Below are 15,611 nucleotides of genomic sequence, written 5' to 3'. Positions count from 1 at the left end.
GTTTTCACTTGTTTAATAATTAATTAGCGACGAAAAAAATAAACATTATATTGATAAACTGAAATTCTAATGTTCGAATATATATAATAAAAACATGATTAATGTTCATGTAATTAATGTTGTAGTTTCATTGTTACGAATGTTGTATTTTGTACGATTCCCAAATGAATGGAAAGGGTAATAATTTTTTGAGGGTATTTTTTGGGATAAAATTTTAATTGTGTGGTTGTGTGTATGTGTGTTTTTATACCATGCATATATGTAATATGCAAGGTATAGTAAGTTTAGTCCCAAGTTTGTAACGCTTTAAAATATTGATGCTACGAACAAAATTTTGCTATAGGTTTTCATAGAGTCACCTAATTAGTCCATTTCCTGTTGTCCGGCCGTCCGTCTGTGGACACGATAAATCAAAAACGAAAAAAGATATCGAGCTACTGTCATTGATGGTTACTTGATGGTGCTGATGCATATGTCTAATAGACATATTATAAATTTATATAAACATTTACATCTCATTGTTTGGAGGAATTAAAAATACAATTGTTTTATTTAATGTTACTAAATATCTATTCTAAATTCTAATTTGTTTGATTATTTTGAATTTAGGGGGTTTTGAAATTGCTTTAGGGGGAAATTTTACCAAACAGTTGGCAACACTGCTGAAACGCTGGACATATTTGCCATCATGCATTGCAGGATTTGAATACCTGTCAACCTGTCTTTTATTATTTTATCTTAAAAAAGCATAGATAAAATAAATAAGTTAGGCTCATAAATAAAAAGGGTAAAATGGAACGGATATTACTTATAGAAGCGGAATTACTAAAGGAAGAAACTGTTTCAATAGAATCTGAAAAAATTCATAATAAAAATGAAATTTTTTCATGTAAAAACGATAAATCCTCTAAGGAGAAAATCAATTCAGTTAATCATAAAAAAATTACTAACCAGAAAAAAAGAATCTCTGGTAAAAGATGTGATAAAAAATTTACGCAAAAAGGCAGTTTAAAACGACAAAGACAACAATTGCATGCTGACAAGTCTGAAGAAGAAGAAGAAGTCAATTATTCGTGTGATATTTGTGGCAAAAAATGTTCAAGTCAAAGCGGTTTAAGTCGACATAAACAAAAACTACATGCAGTAGCAAAATCGTCAGATGTTGAAAAAAGTGTTTTTAATTCTGAGCATAAGCAAACTCATACAAATGGATCGTTTTCATGCGATATTTGTGAACAAATGTTTGAATCAGAATTTTATTTTGTTACACATAAACGATTTCACACTGATGAGTCTTTTTCATGTGAAGTTTGTGAAAAAGCGTTTACACATTTATTAGAACATGCAATTTTGAAAGTTGAGGATAAGCCGTTGTATATTAAAATTGAAAAACAATTACATACAGAATTAATACTTAAAGATGAAGAAATACAAGATGAAAGAAGTGTTCTTGTGGAAGAATCTTACGAAAATTATCTGTCGTACGAATCAGATGGAAATGTTTCAGTTGAAGAAAAATTAATTGAAGAGGAAAAAAAGCCATTTTCTTACGAATTAGAGAAAAAAATTCCACTGGAAAAAGGAGAAATTGATAACGCAGAAAATCATTTTTCTTACGAATCAGAGGAAAAGCTTCCAGAAGAAATTAAAAACAAAGAAAAATACGGTAAGTACAATGAAACAAAATATCTAAAAGGAAAAAAGTGTTGCATTTTTAAAATTTTTCACAGTTGTTTATTAGGTTGAAACAAGTGAAAACAAACAATTGACTGAGTTAATTGTTGAAATACCATGTATAGTCAGTGTTGATTTCTTTATCACATTACACATACAAACATGTGACACATACATAACTGATATTCAAGTATAGTACATATTATAAAATTTCCGCCTAATTGGGGCCCCGACGGATAAACAGTGATGTTTACGAAAAAATGTTTCAAACAAAAGTTGTTTAATTTTGAAAAGGGACATTTTTTACATTTAAACTTTTGTTATATCTCTAACGGTTTACAAGATGGGTCCTACGGTCAAGACCCAATTGACCTATGATGCTCATTTACGAACTTGACCTCACTTTTTACGTCCTGAGTACGCTGTAAAAATTTCAGCTCGATATCTTTTTTCGTTCTTGATTTATCGTGTCCACGGACGGACGGACGGACAGCATTTCCTAGCATCATTTTTAAGCGTTACAAACTTGGGACTAAACTTAATATACTATGTATATTTTATATATACATGGTATAAAAATTTGTACCAAAATCGAACTCTCAAGGAGGGTGCTTAACCCTCTATTGAGGGTGTAGTTGGCAGTTTTAATCAGTTTTTTACAAATTACAAAAAACTATACATTAAATAAAAAAACAAGTTTTTATTAAAAGTTCTAACTGATTTAATTGTGCATATTTTTTTTTTTTTTTACTTTCTAGCTTCGAAATTGGCCGAAATATGTCAATCTTAAAATGGAATTTTTTTTTTCTTATTCAATCAAATGAAACAGGGTTAATCTTGCAAACCGTTAGAGATAGAACAACAGTTCAAATGTAAAAGTTATTTCTTTAAACAACTTTTCTTAAAAATTTGTTATTTCACTGTTTATCCGTGAGGGCGTCTCAAAAATATTTTTTAGACTTTCAAAAATTTCAAAAGTATTTTCTAGATTGTTTTTTCGTTTTTCGAAGATGCTTCACAAAACCATTAGTTGAAGCTGCTTGCAAATTTTCTTCTTATTTAGAGAAAACGGACACTAAACAGTGATGTTTACGAAAAAATGATTCAAATAAAAGTTGTTTATTTTTTTATAAGGAATAACTTTTACTAATTGTATCCAGCGTTAAATTTTGGAAGTCCATTATATAGCAACCACTAATATTTTTTATAAATTATTTATTTAAAAATGCTGGCGATCGTTTCGGCTTGTTTAGCCTTTTTAAAACAATATAATTCCAATGGCGTCTAAATTGGTCAAACTTTGGAATAAGAAAACGTGAACATCTTCGATCCTATAGAATCGGCACAGATGACTCCACCTTTGCCAAACATCTAAGAGAAACGAGTCACACTTCTGGGCAAGAATTAGAGATTCTTCATATAGCTAATAAGGGTTTCAAATTAAATTTTTTGGAGGCCTTAGAGGTACACAAAACTCAGAACCAGTGCATAGTACTTAACATCCAAATTGACGTTCAGGTCAACATTATTTGCGGCCATTTGTACAATAATTAAAAAAATTTTATACTATACATATATGTAATATGCAAGGTATACTAAGTTTGGTCCCAAGTTTGTAACGCTTAAAAATATTGATGCTAAGCAAAAAATTTTGGTATAGGGGTTTATAAAATCACCTAATTAGTCCATTTCGGGTTGTCTGTATGTCGTCTGTCGTCCGTCTGTCATCACGATTACTCAAAAACGAAAGATATCAAGCTGAAATTTTTATCGCGTGATCAGGACGTAAAAAGTGAGGCCGAGTTCGTAAATGAGCAACATAGATCAATTGGATCTTGGGTCCGTAGGACCCATCTTGTAAACCGTTAGAGATAGAACAAAAGTTTAAATGTAAAAAATATTCCTTATAAAAAAATAACCAACTTTTGTTTGAAACATTTTTTTCGTAAATATCACTGTTTACCCGTGAGGGCGCAAATTAGGCGTACATTGTATAGTATGTAATTATGGGAATATCAGTTACGTATGTATGTTTAATTTGATAGAATCATCAACACTATTTATGCATGGTATTTCAGCAATTAACTCTGTCAATTGTTTGTTTTCACTTAAGAACTTTTATTTCAAGTTTTTTTTTATTTGATGTATAGCTTTTTTTTTAATTTGTCAAAAACTGATTAAAACTGCTAACTACTCCTCAAAAAAGGGGGCTAGGCACTCCACTGAGAAACCAATTTTGTATTTTTTTACAACCTAATAAACAAATGTGAAAAATTTTAAAGATGCAACACTTTTTTCTGTTTTATCAATGATTTTTTTATTTAATTTTTTTGTGTTACGGATTAGAAGAAAAAATTCCAGTTGAAAAAGTACAAAACGAAGAAAAACATATTCCTAACAAACTAGAGAAAATAATCCCACTGGAACAAGAAAACATTAATCATGAAGAAAAACATTATTCTAACGAATCTGACAAAGAAATTCCTGTGAAACAAGAACAAATTAAAGAACAATTTATGGAAGAAACTGTTACTGAAGAAAACAATTTTGCATGTGATGTTTGTGATAAAACATTTAGCAAGGAAATGTATTTAAATCAACATAAACTTGGACACAAAAACTTCACATGTGACGTATGTGCGAAAACATTCACCGGACAAATATCATTTAATAGACATCAACGTGCGGTACATTTAATGCCAATTGTTTATTCGTGTGAAATTTGTGGAAAAAGATACCGTTCAAAATGGTTTTTGGATCGCCACAAACGAATACATACGGGAGAAAAACCATTTTCATGTGAGTTTTGTAGTAAAGAATTTCATACTCAGTCAACTTTAGGTAAACATCGTAAAATTCATACTGAAAATGTAAAAAAATTTTCGTGTGATGTTTGTAATAAAGCTTTTACCCAACAAGATCGTTTAAAGGCACATCAAAAAATTCACGTTGTAGAAAAAAAGTTTATCTGTCATGTTTGTGGTAAGTAGTACAATATGAAACTAAATTTGGTAAATTTTCACTTTAGCGGGCTCCTACAAAACACACCAGCAAAAAATTTTTTACGTAGATTACGAATCCCATTGTCGAAGTTGGTGAAAAATTAATAGTTTTGGAACTATGTTCATTATAGTGTAGGCGCTGAGTGCGTTTCATATGCATTTACAGATCCCACCGAACAAGGAGTGTATCTCGACGTATTTTGACCCGCTGAATCCGAATTTTCAACTTGTTCATTGTTGAGAATTGGGGGAAATTTTTTTAAAACAAATTAATTGTTTATAACTTCTAAACTATTGAAATTTTAGAAAAAAAATTTGTACCATTTTATTCTACATGTAAAAATAAATATTTTTTATTTATTCGTCTTGATACGACCAATAGAACCGAGATATGGCTTAAATTGTAAAGAAAAAAGATATTGCATAAAGCCGGCGAGCACCGCTTGGTTTGAAACGTCTGTAAATTGGCCAATAAATAATATTTCTGTACTTTGAGGTACTAATTTTAAAGGTATGAGTCTATATTTTAATGTTATGAAAATAAAAATAAACGTTTTATGCAATAGCAACGAAGCTAGCACGATTGTAAGTATTAAGTTTTATCATTTTACCTCGCTGCTATTAGTTTAAGTCGAAAGTGAGACCTTAGCGAAAGAAAACCCCACATAATTATATGTTCTAGTATAAGAATCTTTTTTTATTTTTTCAAATAATTAATATTAAAACTTGAGTTATTGCAACCGAACGCGAATGTATGAAATTTTGCGTAAAATCATGTAACTGAAAAAAACAGCCAAATTTTGAAAAGCTGTTTCTCCGAAACTTTGGGTTGCATAATGGACTAAGAGCCAGCGCCTGCCATACATACGTAAAAGCATAAGAGCTGAAATTTTTTTTGCGTACTATCACTGGTGTAGGGAACAATCTTTGGGAGTTACAAAACTTGACTAACGGTGCTTTCGGTAGGTATCAGGTAATCAGGTGGGTATCAGGTAAGCGCACGATTATGGAGATATAGCTTAAATCGGTTTTCCTTAAAATGGACTCACTTCCCCCGCCTATTTTTGTAATGTTTTTGTGCATTTACATTCAGTTCGTGATACTGAACATATTTAAATAATATTTAAATAATAAAATAACTTTTGCAGTGAAATAAGTTCATAATCATGGAAGAAAATGTAGATTGTGTATTTTGTGCATTTGACCTTCTACCGCGTCTGGGGAAGTGTTAGCCCCTTCGGATTGGTCTGTCTTTTTCAATATTGACTTTAAATGGTCATTTGAACACTCTAGGTAAATTTCAGTTTACTTTAACGTGAGAGAGCTCGGGTTCTGCGCCCCTCATTACCTGATACCTACCGAAGGCACCGTTAGTCAAGGTTTGTAACCCCCCAAAGATTGTTCCCTACATCAGTGAGAATACGCAAAAAAAAAATCAGCTTTTATACTTTAACGTATGTCTGGCAGGCGCTGGCTCTTACTCTATAAAAACCGACATGATATCAAATTATTGAAAAATTATTAAAAATAAATAGTATAATTTTTTTATGAAAAACCAGTCCTTCCGGGTCAAAATCGGCAAAAACTGAAATAACAGCTAGTTTAATAATAAATAAGGTAATGAATAACCTATTTTAATAAAAGAAAAACTGTTAATTTAACACCAGCTCCGACCACGGATTCGTAATCCATGTACAAAATGCTTTAATTCACCTGATATTCTAGATGTTTTTTAGGAAAGGCGCTAAAATGCAAATTTACTTATCCACAGTGGTTTATTAGGTTGTAAAAACTTTGTACCAAAAAATCGGAAACTCAGGAAAAGGCCTAGCCCCTTTTTTAGGGCTAGCTGGGGGTTTTAATTAGTTTTTTACAAATTAAAAAAAAAAAAAATATGCATCAAATTAAAAAAAAAGTTTAATAGTTCTAGCTGATTTAATTTTGCACATTTCTGTTTTTTTTTTTTCGACTTTCTAATCCAATTAATCTATGAAGCGGATGAAAAAATTGCTATCAGAAAACAAAAAATACGTTGTTATAGAAGAAACCAAGCCAAGAAACATACTGTTTTTTGTTTACGACTAATTAATGATTAAGTTAACGAAAAAATTCTCAAAAGTAAAATAAACGGTTTTCTTGCGATTAAACGCAAATATTTTTGGACGTCCAATCCACAAAAATTAAATGGAAAAGTTCTAGTCTCAAAAAAACCTATCGATTGACTTCTGGTAATTCCGATTTGGATGCGTAGGGGCCGAGAAAACTTAAAAAAATGAACGAAAATAGTCGTTTTTACATTTATTTATAAGTATTTTTCTTTTTCGATTTTAAAAATAATATTTGATGAAGTTATGAGTAGTAATAGGTTCACAAATCTTCAGTTTTTGTTTTAGTAAAAATTTTTTTTTGTTTTTTGTCCTCTTGGTCGACGGAATATGGAAGGACAGTTTTTCGGGGTTTAATATCTTCGTCTAGACTTCGAGTATGATATTTTAGCAACAAATGAAATTTTTTTCCGTAAGGTATAAATATATTAAAATTTCGGAATCCAAAGAAAGTCAATAAATCTTTATTAAAACTATGCGACTCATTGCCCAGGGAGTGGGAGCTACCTCTTCTTGGGAGTGGAAAAAGATAACGAAAATCGATATAGTAATGAATTCTAAGCAAAAAAAGCCATTAAAATATATTTCGAAAAGTCAATACTTTCCGAGTTATTGGCGATTGAAATTCGGAATATTTAAAAATTTGACATTTTTTGAAAAAAGTATATCGTACACTTTTTAGAGTACTATTTCCTTGAAAATGAAATTAAAATCCTTATAATTTTCAAGTCATTTGCAGAAAAATTGACGGAGCTATGATTAAAACAAAGTTTATCGGACCTTTCTTTTTAAGTTTAATTCAGTACAAAAAGTGATTAAATTACTAGGGGAACTAAAATTAATGGTTGCCGCTTTCCTATTAACTTTATTTAGGTACTGGCAACAGGCTCACGTTCTAGCAGTTTCGAATAAATATTTTTTGAAATATTGCTATATAAATGCAAAATTTTTTTTCGAAAAATACAAAAGAATGTCTTTATTGTTAAATAACTCGAGAAATAATAAAGTTATAAAAGAAAGTTTGGATGGTAAAACATTTTGCTGAAAAAAGCTAAATTTTTTCCCCCGAAACTTTTTTCTGTAACTATCATTTTTCGAGTTATTTAACGATAAGGACATTTTTTTTTTGTATTTTTCGAACAAAATTTTAGCATTTAAATTGCAATATTTCAAAAAACATTTATCCGAAACTGCCAGAACTTCTTGCATCTGTTGCTAGTACCTTAATAAAGTTAATTGGAAAGCGGCAAGCATTAATTTTAGTTCCCCTGATAAATTCATCACTTTTTGCACTGAATAAAACATAGGAAGATCCGATAAACTTTGTTTTCATAATAACTTCGTCAATTTTTCTGCAAACAACTTGAAAATTTTTTTTAATGCGCAAAGTAAGTATTTATTAATAACTTGTGTTAGTTGCAGAGCTCTACGAGTTTTACTTTTTACCGCAAAAAATTGTAATATCCATCCCAAAAAAATTGCGCTTTTTCGTTATCCGATTTCGGCACCAAAAATTAAAAAATTTCACTGCACTAAACATGGCACTAAAAAATTAAAATATCATGCGCGAAAAAGTTCAAACGAAGAGATTAAACCCCAAAAAACCACACTACATTACTCATAACTTCAATAAATATCAACTTTAATGTAAAAATGACTATTTTTGCTCACTTTTTCAAGTTTTCTCGTCACCTACGCATCCAAACCGTACTTAGCAGACGTCAATCGATAGGTTCTTTTTTGAGATCTAGAACTTTCCCATTTAATTTTTTTGCTTTGTGCGCCAACTTTTTTGAATATTTCGGTTAATTTAGCCATTGATTAGTCGTAAACAAAATAGGCTATATTTCTTGACTTGTTTTCTTCTATAAAAACGTATTTTTGTTTTCTGATAGCAATTTTGTCTAATTTAACATTGGGCCTCCGTAGATTCATTGGATTATAAATCAGCCAGAATTTTTATTTAAACTTTTTTATTTATTTAATGCATTGTTTTTTTGTAATTTGTAAAAAACTGATGAAAATTCCCAATTATCCCTCAAAAAAGAGGGTTAGGCCTCCTCCCTTGAGTGGCCGATTTTTTGGTACGAAATTTTACAACCTTATAAAAAACTGTGGAAAATTTCAAAGATGCAACACTATTTTCTTGATTCCTATGATTGATTATTTAATTTTGTTGTGCTAGGTAAACCTTACGGAGTGCAAGATTATCTAGCTAAACATTTAAAAACTCATACCGGAATCAAATCACTTGTCAAAAGTCATGAACAAAGTCGTCACAGTGATATTATGCATACATATAAGTGTTTTACCTGTGATGTTTGTGGAAAATCATATGGAAAAAATGGTCATTTAAAGGCTCATCAACGAAGTCATACCGGAGAAAAAAATTATTCATGTAATCATTGTGATAAAAAATATAGTCATCGTCACAATTTAAACTATCATATTAAATCAACTCATTTGGGCTTAAGACCGTTTTCATGTGACATTTGTAATAGAAGCTTCGCCGTAAAAGACCATTTAAACAATCATAAAAAAACTCATGTGGAAAAATCTTATTCCTGTGATGTTTGTAATAAAAAATTTGCACTTAAATTTTATCTAACTTGTCATAAAAAGACTCATACCAAACAAAATTACCGTTTTAAATGTGACGTATGTGATAAAGCGTTTGATCGAAGAAAATATTTACAAACACATCAACAGAAATATCACAAAGAGCATAAAATTTCGCCTGTAAAGAGTTCTGAGTAAATTATCTAGTCGACAAGTAATATACAGGTTATATAGAAGATTGTTGCTCTTGTCCAAAATTACAGGAATTATTTTTTTTATTTAAATAGGTCCAGTATCACGTACTGAATGTAAATGCACAAAATCCTTACAAAAATAGGCGGGGGGAGTGCCTCCATTTTAAGGAAAACCGTTTCAGGCTATATTTCCATAACCGTATACTGTAGACCAAAATAACCTTTATTGGAGATGATAATTAAATTATCTATCTGTTTTGTAAAGGAATTTTTTTTTTGTATCACTAACCGTTTATGACTTATATGATTATGACGTTTTACTTTTTGAATATTTAACTGATATCTCTTCTAATATTTGTTTAAACAAGAAAATGAGAATAACCTAACTTTTAAATCTAAAAATTTCCTAAAACTTTTACTCTAAACTTTTTTTTCTAAAATTAATATTTATGAAGTTATAACGCGTTTAATGTTGCAAGCACCGCCGGGTGCAAGATTAATAAAAAACAAGTGAAAACAAACAATTGACTGAGTTAATTGTTGAAATACCATTTATAGACAGTGTTGATTACTCTATCACATTACGCATATCGTAACTGATATCCCCATATATAATACATACTATAAAATTTACGCCTAATTTGCGCCCTCACGAGTAAACAGTGATGTTTACGAAAAAATGTTTCAAACAAAAGTTGCTTATTTTTTTATAGGGAACATTTTTTACATTTTAACTTTTGTTCTATCTCTAACGGTTTACAACAATTTACCTATGTTGCTAATTTACGAACTTGACCTCACTTTTTTCATCCTGAGTACGCTGTGAAAATTTCAGCTTGATATATTTTTTCGTTTTTGAGTTATCAAGTTGACAGACGCACGGACGGACAACCGGAAATGGATTAATTACGTGATTTTATGAACCCCTATACCAAAATTTTGTGCGTAGCCTCAATATTTTTAAGCTTTACAGACTTGGGACTAAACTTAGTATACCTTGCATATTACATATATGCATGATATAAAAAGAAAAAAGTAACACTAATAGTCTAAATCAAGCTGTAATAATATATTCCTAATACAAATGGCACGTCTTTTCTACTGGCAGGACTCGACCTGTGTCTGTCAGCCTTATGGCATCTACAAAGTCTGGTTACATAAAATTATTTCCTTTCTCGATTTGTCAGATAAAATAATATGTTAGATATAATCTTGAATTATTAGCGACTGAACTAGCCGAAATTCGTGATAAGGTCTGTGAAGAAAAGCAAAGCCTCTTTGTGAAAAATGGGATAGACAATTGGCTAGAGATAAATAAATCGGTATGTTTTGAACTAATTCTAGATGATCATATACATTTCAAAATCTAGCCTTTTTTTTCAATTACATTTTTTGTCTAAAATTTGAAGCCAAGCTTGAGCCTATGACTTTATTTATTTTACTTTATTTATTAATTAATTTGCGAGTATATTTTTGATAGAATACGCCACTGAACAAAATTGGCTATTAATGAAACCCGAAAAACTAGGTCCAATCTGATGTCAGAACATGATGTCATCCATCAACTTTTGTTTAAGGCATTTTTCACAACTTTTGTTTTAGTTAACCTCCTTCCTCCCGCCGAGAATCTCCACATAAATAACTAACAATATAGTCTTGTAAATGCAGCCATTTATGAAACGCATTTCCGAGCTCTTCAAATAGAAAACCAGTGCCTTGACGAGGCTATCGAACTGCCTGATTCTGTGAAACTGATTTTGATCGAAAGAAGAGGAAATCTAATGGTCGTAATTAGAATAGTACATTTAAATATTTTGATAAAAGTGTAAATAAAAAATTAATTTTGTTGAACGATTGTTATTTTACTATTTGTTGATATTTCTTTTAGATGCAATTCAAATGCAATTAAACACAATAAGTACATAACTGTAGATTATCTATTATTATTGTTGAAATGATGGTAAGTTTAAAATAATAATCTTTCAAAATTACTTATGAGCGGGGAAACCGTGACACTAAAACTGCACTTACACAGATTTTGAAATTTCGCATATGAATCAATACTATTTAACGACGATAGGTACAATATGTACTAGGTGTGCCAGGGTTTATTCTGACAGAAATACTTATTCAAATAAATATTTTTAATAATTACAAGTATTTTGCACTTTCGTAGAAATTAATTTGTAAGAGACCATTTTATTGCAGATTTTATCTATTTTAGGAAAATTTGGTGTGACAGCTCTTATCGTGGCAGAAAGGTCTGTCATACCAATTTTTTTTATATAAAGCCAAAAAAATTTTATCCTTATCGCGGAATTACTTTTTTTTTTAATTTGTTCGTTTTGAGTTCTACTTTCGAAATATCTCGATGTGACACCTCAAAACTTGACCAAAATATCTGTCACACCAGTAAAAAATAAAAAATCCTGACAAAAAATATTTGTGCCACGATAAACCCTGTTCACCTAGCAAACCTAGTTAGTATTGTATCGTTAAATAGTATTGATTCATATGCGAAATTTCATAATCCGTGTAAGTGTACTTTTACTGTCACGGGCTCCAGGGCTATTAGAAGGATTTAAGAGTGCTAATGCATTATTTTTACAAAATCATACTGGTCAAACTTATTAAAAATATATATGCGGATACTTGAATAAATATGATTCATCATCATGTTTTTACAAGATTTTCTAACATATTATTATTTAAAATATTTAAATAATTAATTTTTATTTTTGAAGATTGATAATAAATATTCAATAATTATATTACACATGTGGTCCGCTCAAAATAATGTTTTTACGTGAACTTATTCAAAGGCAAAAAAAACTAATAAAAAAAGGTTTCGGCATCTAGTTTGAGACCCTACTAACGTGCAGTCTCGGAAGTGCTGAGGTTGCGATAATTAACGCTATGTATACTTAATAAAACGATTTTTGCCAATACCTCGAAAACCATCAACTGTTTGATAAAAAGTTAGACAAAAATTATCGGAAATTTTGTTCCTAAAAAAATGTAGAATCCAAAATTGTGAAATCTTCAGCCATTTTCCGGAAAATCGGGAAAAACGGCCAGATAAATATATTTATATACTAATTGGCTTTTGTCCTAAATTTGAAAAATTGGTTTATATATTACCTGAACATTTGATTTAATTTACCTTTGATTTGATTTACACCAAAAAAGTATTATTTATAAAAAAAAAAGTGACTTCAAGTTTTTTTTTTTAAACTGGCTTTAGCTACTGCTATACAGCCATTAACAATGGTAGATACATTTAATTTACAATGCAAAAAAAAATTAAAAATACATAAATTGAAACAAAAAGAAAATTATTTTCGGTAATTGTCCTAAAAAAAAAAACAATAAAATAAAAATGCATTAATTTGTAAAAAGGAAGTAAAAAATTAGTTTTTTTTTCAAAGTTTAGGACAGATTAGTTTCCAGTTTTGACACACAACAAAAAAAAAGACGAAAAATGAAAAAAAAAGGGGTGGTATAAAAAAAAACGCAATTCTTATTCGATACTTATAAATAGTTAAACGAGGACACATAAGGAATTAGAAGGATTTTCGTCGTTGGGACCCGTCGAGACTTTTAACAAAGGTATATGACAATAAAAACATACTCTGGGGGCCGCGGAAATGTTTACAATAGGGAAGTGTATGGTGGCATTACAGTCGAAATGTTTGGAAATTACTTGTTTGTATTTAAATTGGGAGCTGGGTCTTGTTAAGGAATGTGCAAATTGCAGAGAGGATTTCAAAATTGTTTAAGGATAGGAGATGGGGCATATAATAAGGACCAAAAACACCCATACGGGCTAAGGAGCTTAGAAGTATACAGTAGAACTCCAATTATCCGAATTAATGGGGACCGGGACCCATTCGGATAATCAAATATTCGGATAATCGGAGTTTTTTTAAAAAAAATTGCCATTGGAGAGAAAAAAAGCTACGTTTTGATATTGCACTATTTTTTTATTGAATTAAATGAAAGAAACATGATATTTTCACATGTATTAAATATAAATAAAATGTACTTATGTACAAGTTTAGAAATAAAAATGCCCAAGTAGGCAGACAGACAGATACACACACAAGAGTAGCGTCCTCGAGCAAGGTCAATAGCACACTGACTACAATCAAAACAAACAATGACATAATTCATACCACGTGTTGTGCCTACACTGACTTCGCGGAGGGAAGGACAATAGTGAGCGAACGCGCAAACACTGGCTTCGCGGGGGGAAGAATAATAGCGCACTTAGACTTTTTTTGGACAAATTTTTTTCTGAAAGTGATTCGGATAATCGGCGCTTCGGATAGTCGGAGTACGGATAATTGGAGTTCTACTGTAGATCTATGCTGACTAAAGAGTGGGCAGGCGAAGGTAATATGATTGATGTCACAATATTCATAGCCACATCTACAATTAGCGTGATAGACTGGTCAATCTACATTTTTTAAGCCAAAGCCAAGATACAGCAAATCAATACATGTAAAAAGTGTGAAATTTTCCGTAGAATTCAATGCAATATTTTTTTACACTTTTAAAGTACGGGATCACATTCAAAATGGCCGCCAAAGTTGATCGAAAACAGTTTTAGGTTTTTTTAAAAAATACGCTTTGTATCAAAAAAAGTTTCGAACAAAAAATGCGTAACTTTTTATTTCGAATCGATCTAGCTCAGTTAGATGTCAAAAAATTATCAAAGAAAAAATTTATTGAAAAAAAACTGTTAAAAATTGCATTTTTTTTAAACGCCCATATCTCTTTGAAAGAAATATATTTTTAAGCGACCCTTTGTGAAAAGTTAGTCCTTAATATGCTCAAAAAGAGCATTTTTGCAAATTTGAAAAATATTGAAAAGTCTGGGCAAAAATCTCTTTTATCGACAAAAATTTGTTTTTAAAAACATTCAATAACGCATATACACGTGCTTTTTTATTAACGTTTCTGTGCTTAAAATCTTCTTTAAGGATGTATGAGCATGACAACAAGGCTATTCGAGTTCTAGACACGAATGCAATTTTTTCAACTCAATGAATTTTTACTTTGTTTATCCACTTATTTATTATTATTACTAAAGTAAAAATTCATTGAGTTGAAAAAATTGCATTCGTGTCTAGAACTCGAATAGCCTAATTGGTAGGGCGCTTGACATGAATCCAAGAAGTCCGGGTTCGAGTCCTGGTTCGAGTGTATTTTTTTCAATTCTCTCTTTAATTAAAAATTACTAGACAAGTATTTGTCAATAATTAGTTTACGAATGTATGTAACATATTATATATCAAAATTAGTCGAACAGACCATGATGTAAATATTGTGTGCATGATTAAATGTGAACAACAATAATAAGTAATTTAAATAATAATTTGAAAAAACGATTATTGGTTGCTGTAAGCAAAAATAATCTGGACATTCGCTACCATACTTACTGCTTCAATGCTTTTTATCGTTATAAACCATCTAATCTTTCAGATAATATGTCTGATTGCTTAGTATTTATCATCAATTATATACTGAACAACGCGTATGATTCGCAACTTTCTTTAAACGACATATTGGATCAATACGACGGAGAAGTACCACGCACTTTAAGTATGCAAACCAAGATTCAAACACAATTAAAGGAGCATTTTTTATCGTATACCAAATGATATTGTAATTTGTTTTCGAAATTATCGAGCATTACATGAAAGTTATGAGAAAAATAACAAAAATAAAAATAAAGGTGAAGAAAGTCTGAAAATCGTTCTGCAGGCTGCAAATATTAATCTGGAGGATGTACGGTCGAAGAAATACGAAACTTCTACATATAAATCTCCAAGTACTTTTCTAGAAAATATAGAAGCTGACATTTCGGAGACGTTGAAAATATTATTAGATATTTTAATTTTATCGTACAAAAGTAATAATGATATACAGCCGGAAAAGTGGAGCAACCGTGTCTTGACAGTGGCTCATATTTTAATATCTAGCATGCGTCCTTCGATTGTTAATGATCCAGAAAAATTTACAATCACTGGTGACTCGTTTATTCAGTTCAGTTTTGACAATGCCGATCACCA

At 30.4% G+C, this 15,611-nt stretch overlaps 1 protein-coding gene across 1 annotated transcript; it reads left to right on the top strand.

Annotated features, from left to right (window-relative positions):
- Positions 1-792: 792 nt before the first annotated feature.
- Positions 793-9,798, top strand: LOC123293091 (zinc finger protein 184-like). Its single transcript, XM_044873806.1, has 3 exons — positions 793-1,444; positions 4,021-4,656; positions 8,967-9,798. Exons 1-3 carry the CDS (start codon positions 793-795, stop codon positions 9,536-9,538), a joined length of 1,860 nt encoding a protein of 619 aa, XP_044729741.1. The 3' UTR covers positions 9,539-9,798.
- The last annotated feature ends 5,813 nt before the right edge of the window (positions 9,799-15,611 follow it).

This window comes from Chrysoperla carnea, chromosome 2, assembly GCF_905475395.1.
Source record: "Chrysoperla carnea chromosome 2, inChrCarn1.1, whole genome shotgun sequence".
Lineage (NCBI taxonomy): Eukaryota > Metazoa > Arthropoda > Insecta > Neuroptera > Chrysopidae > Chrysoperla > Chrysoperla carnea.
This window is presented reverse-complemented; position numbering and strand designations above follow the sequence as displayed.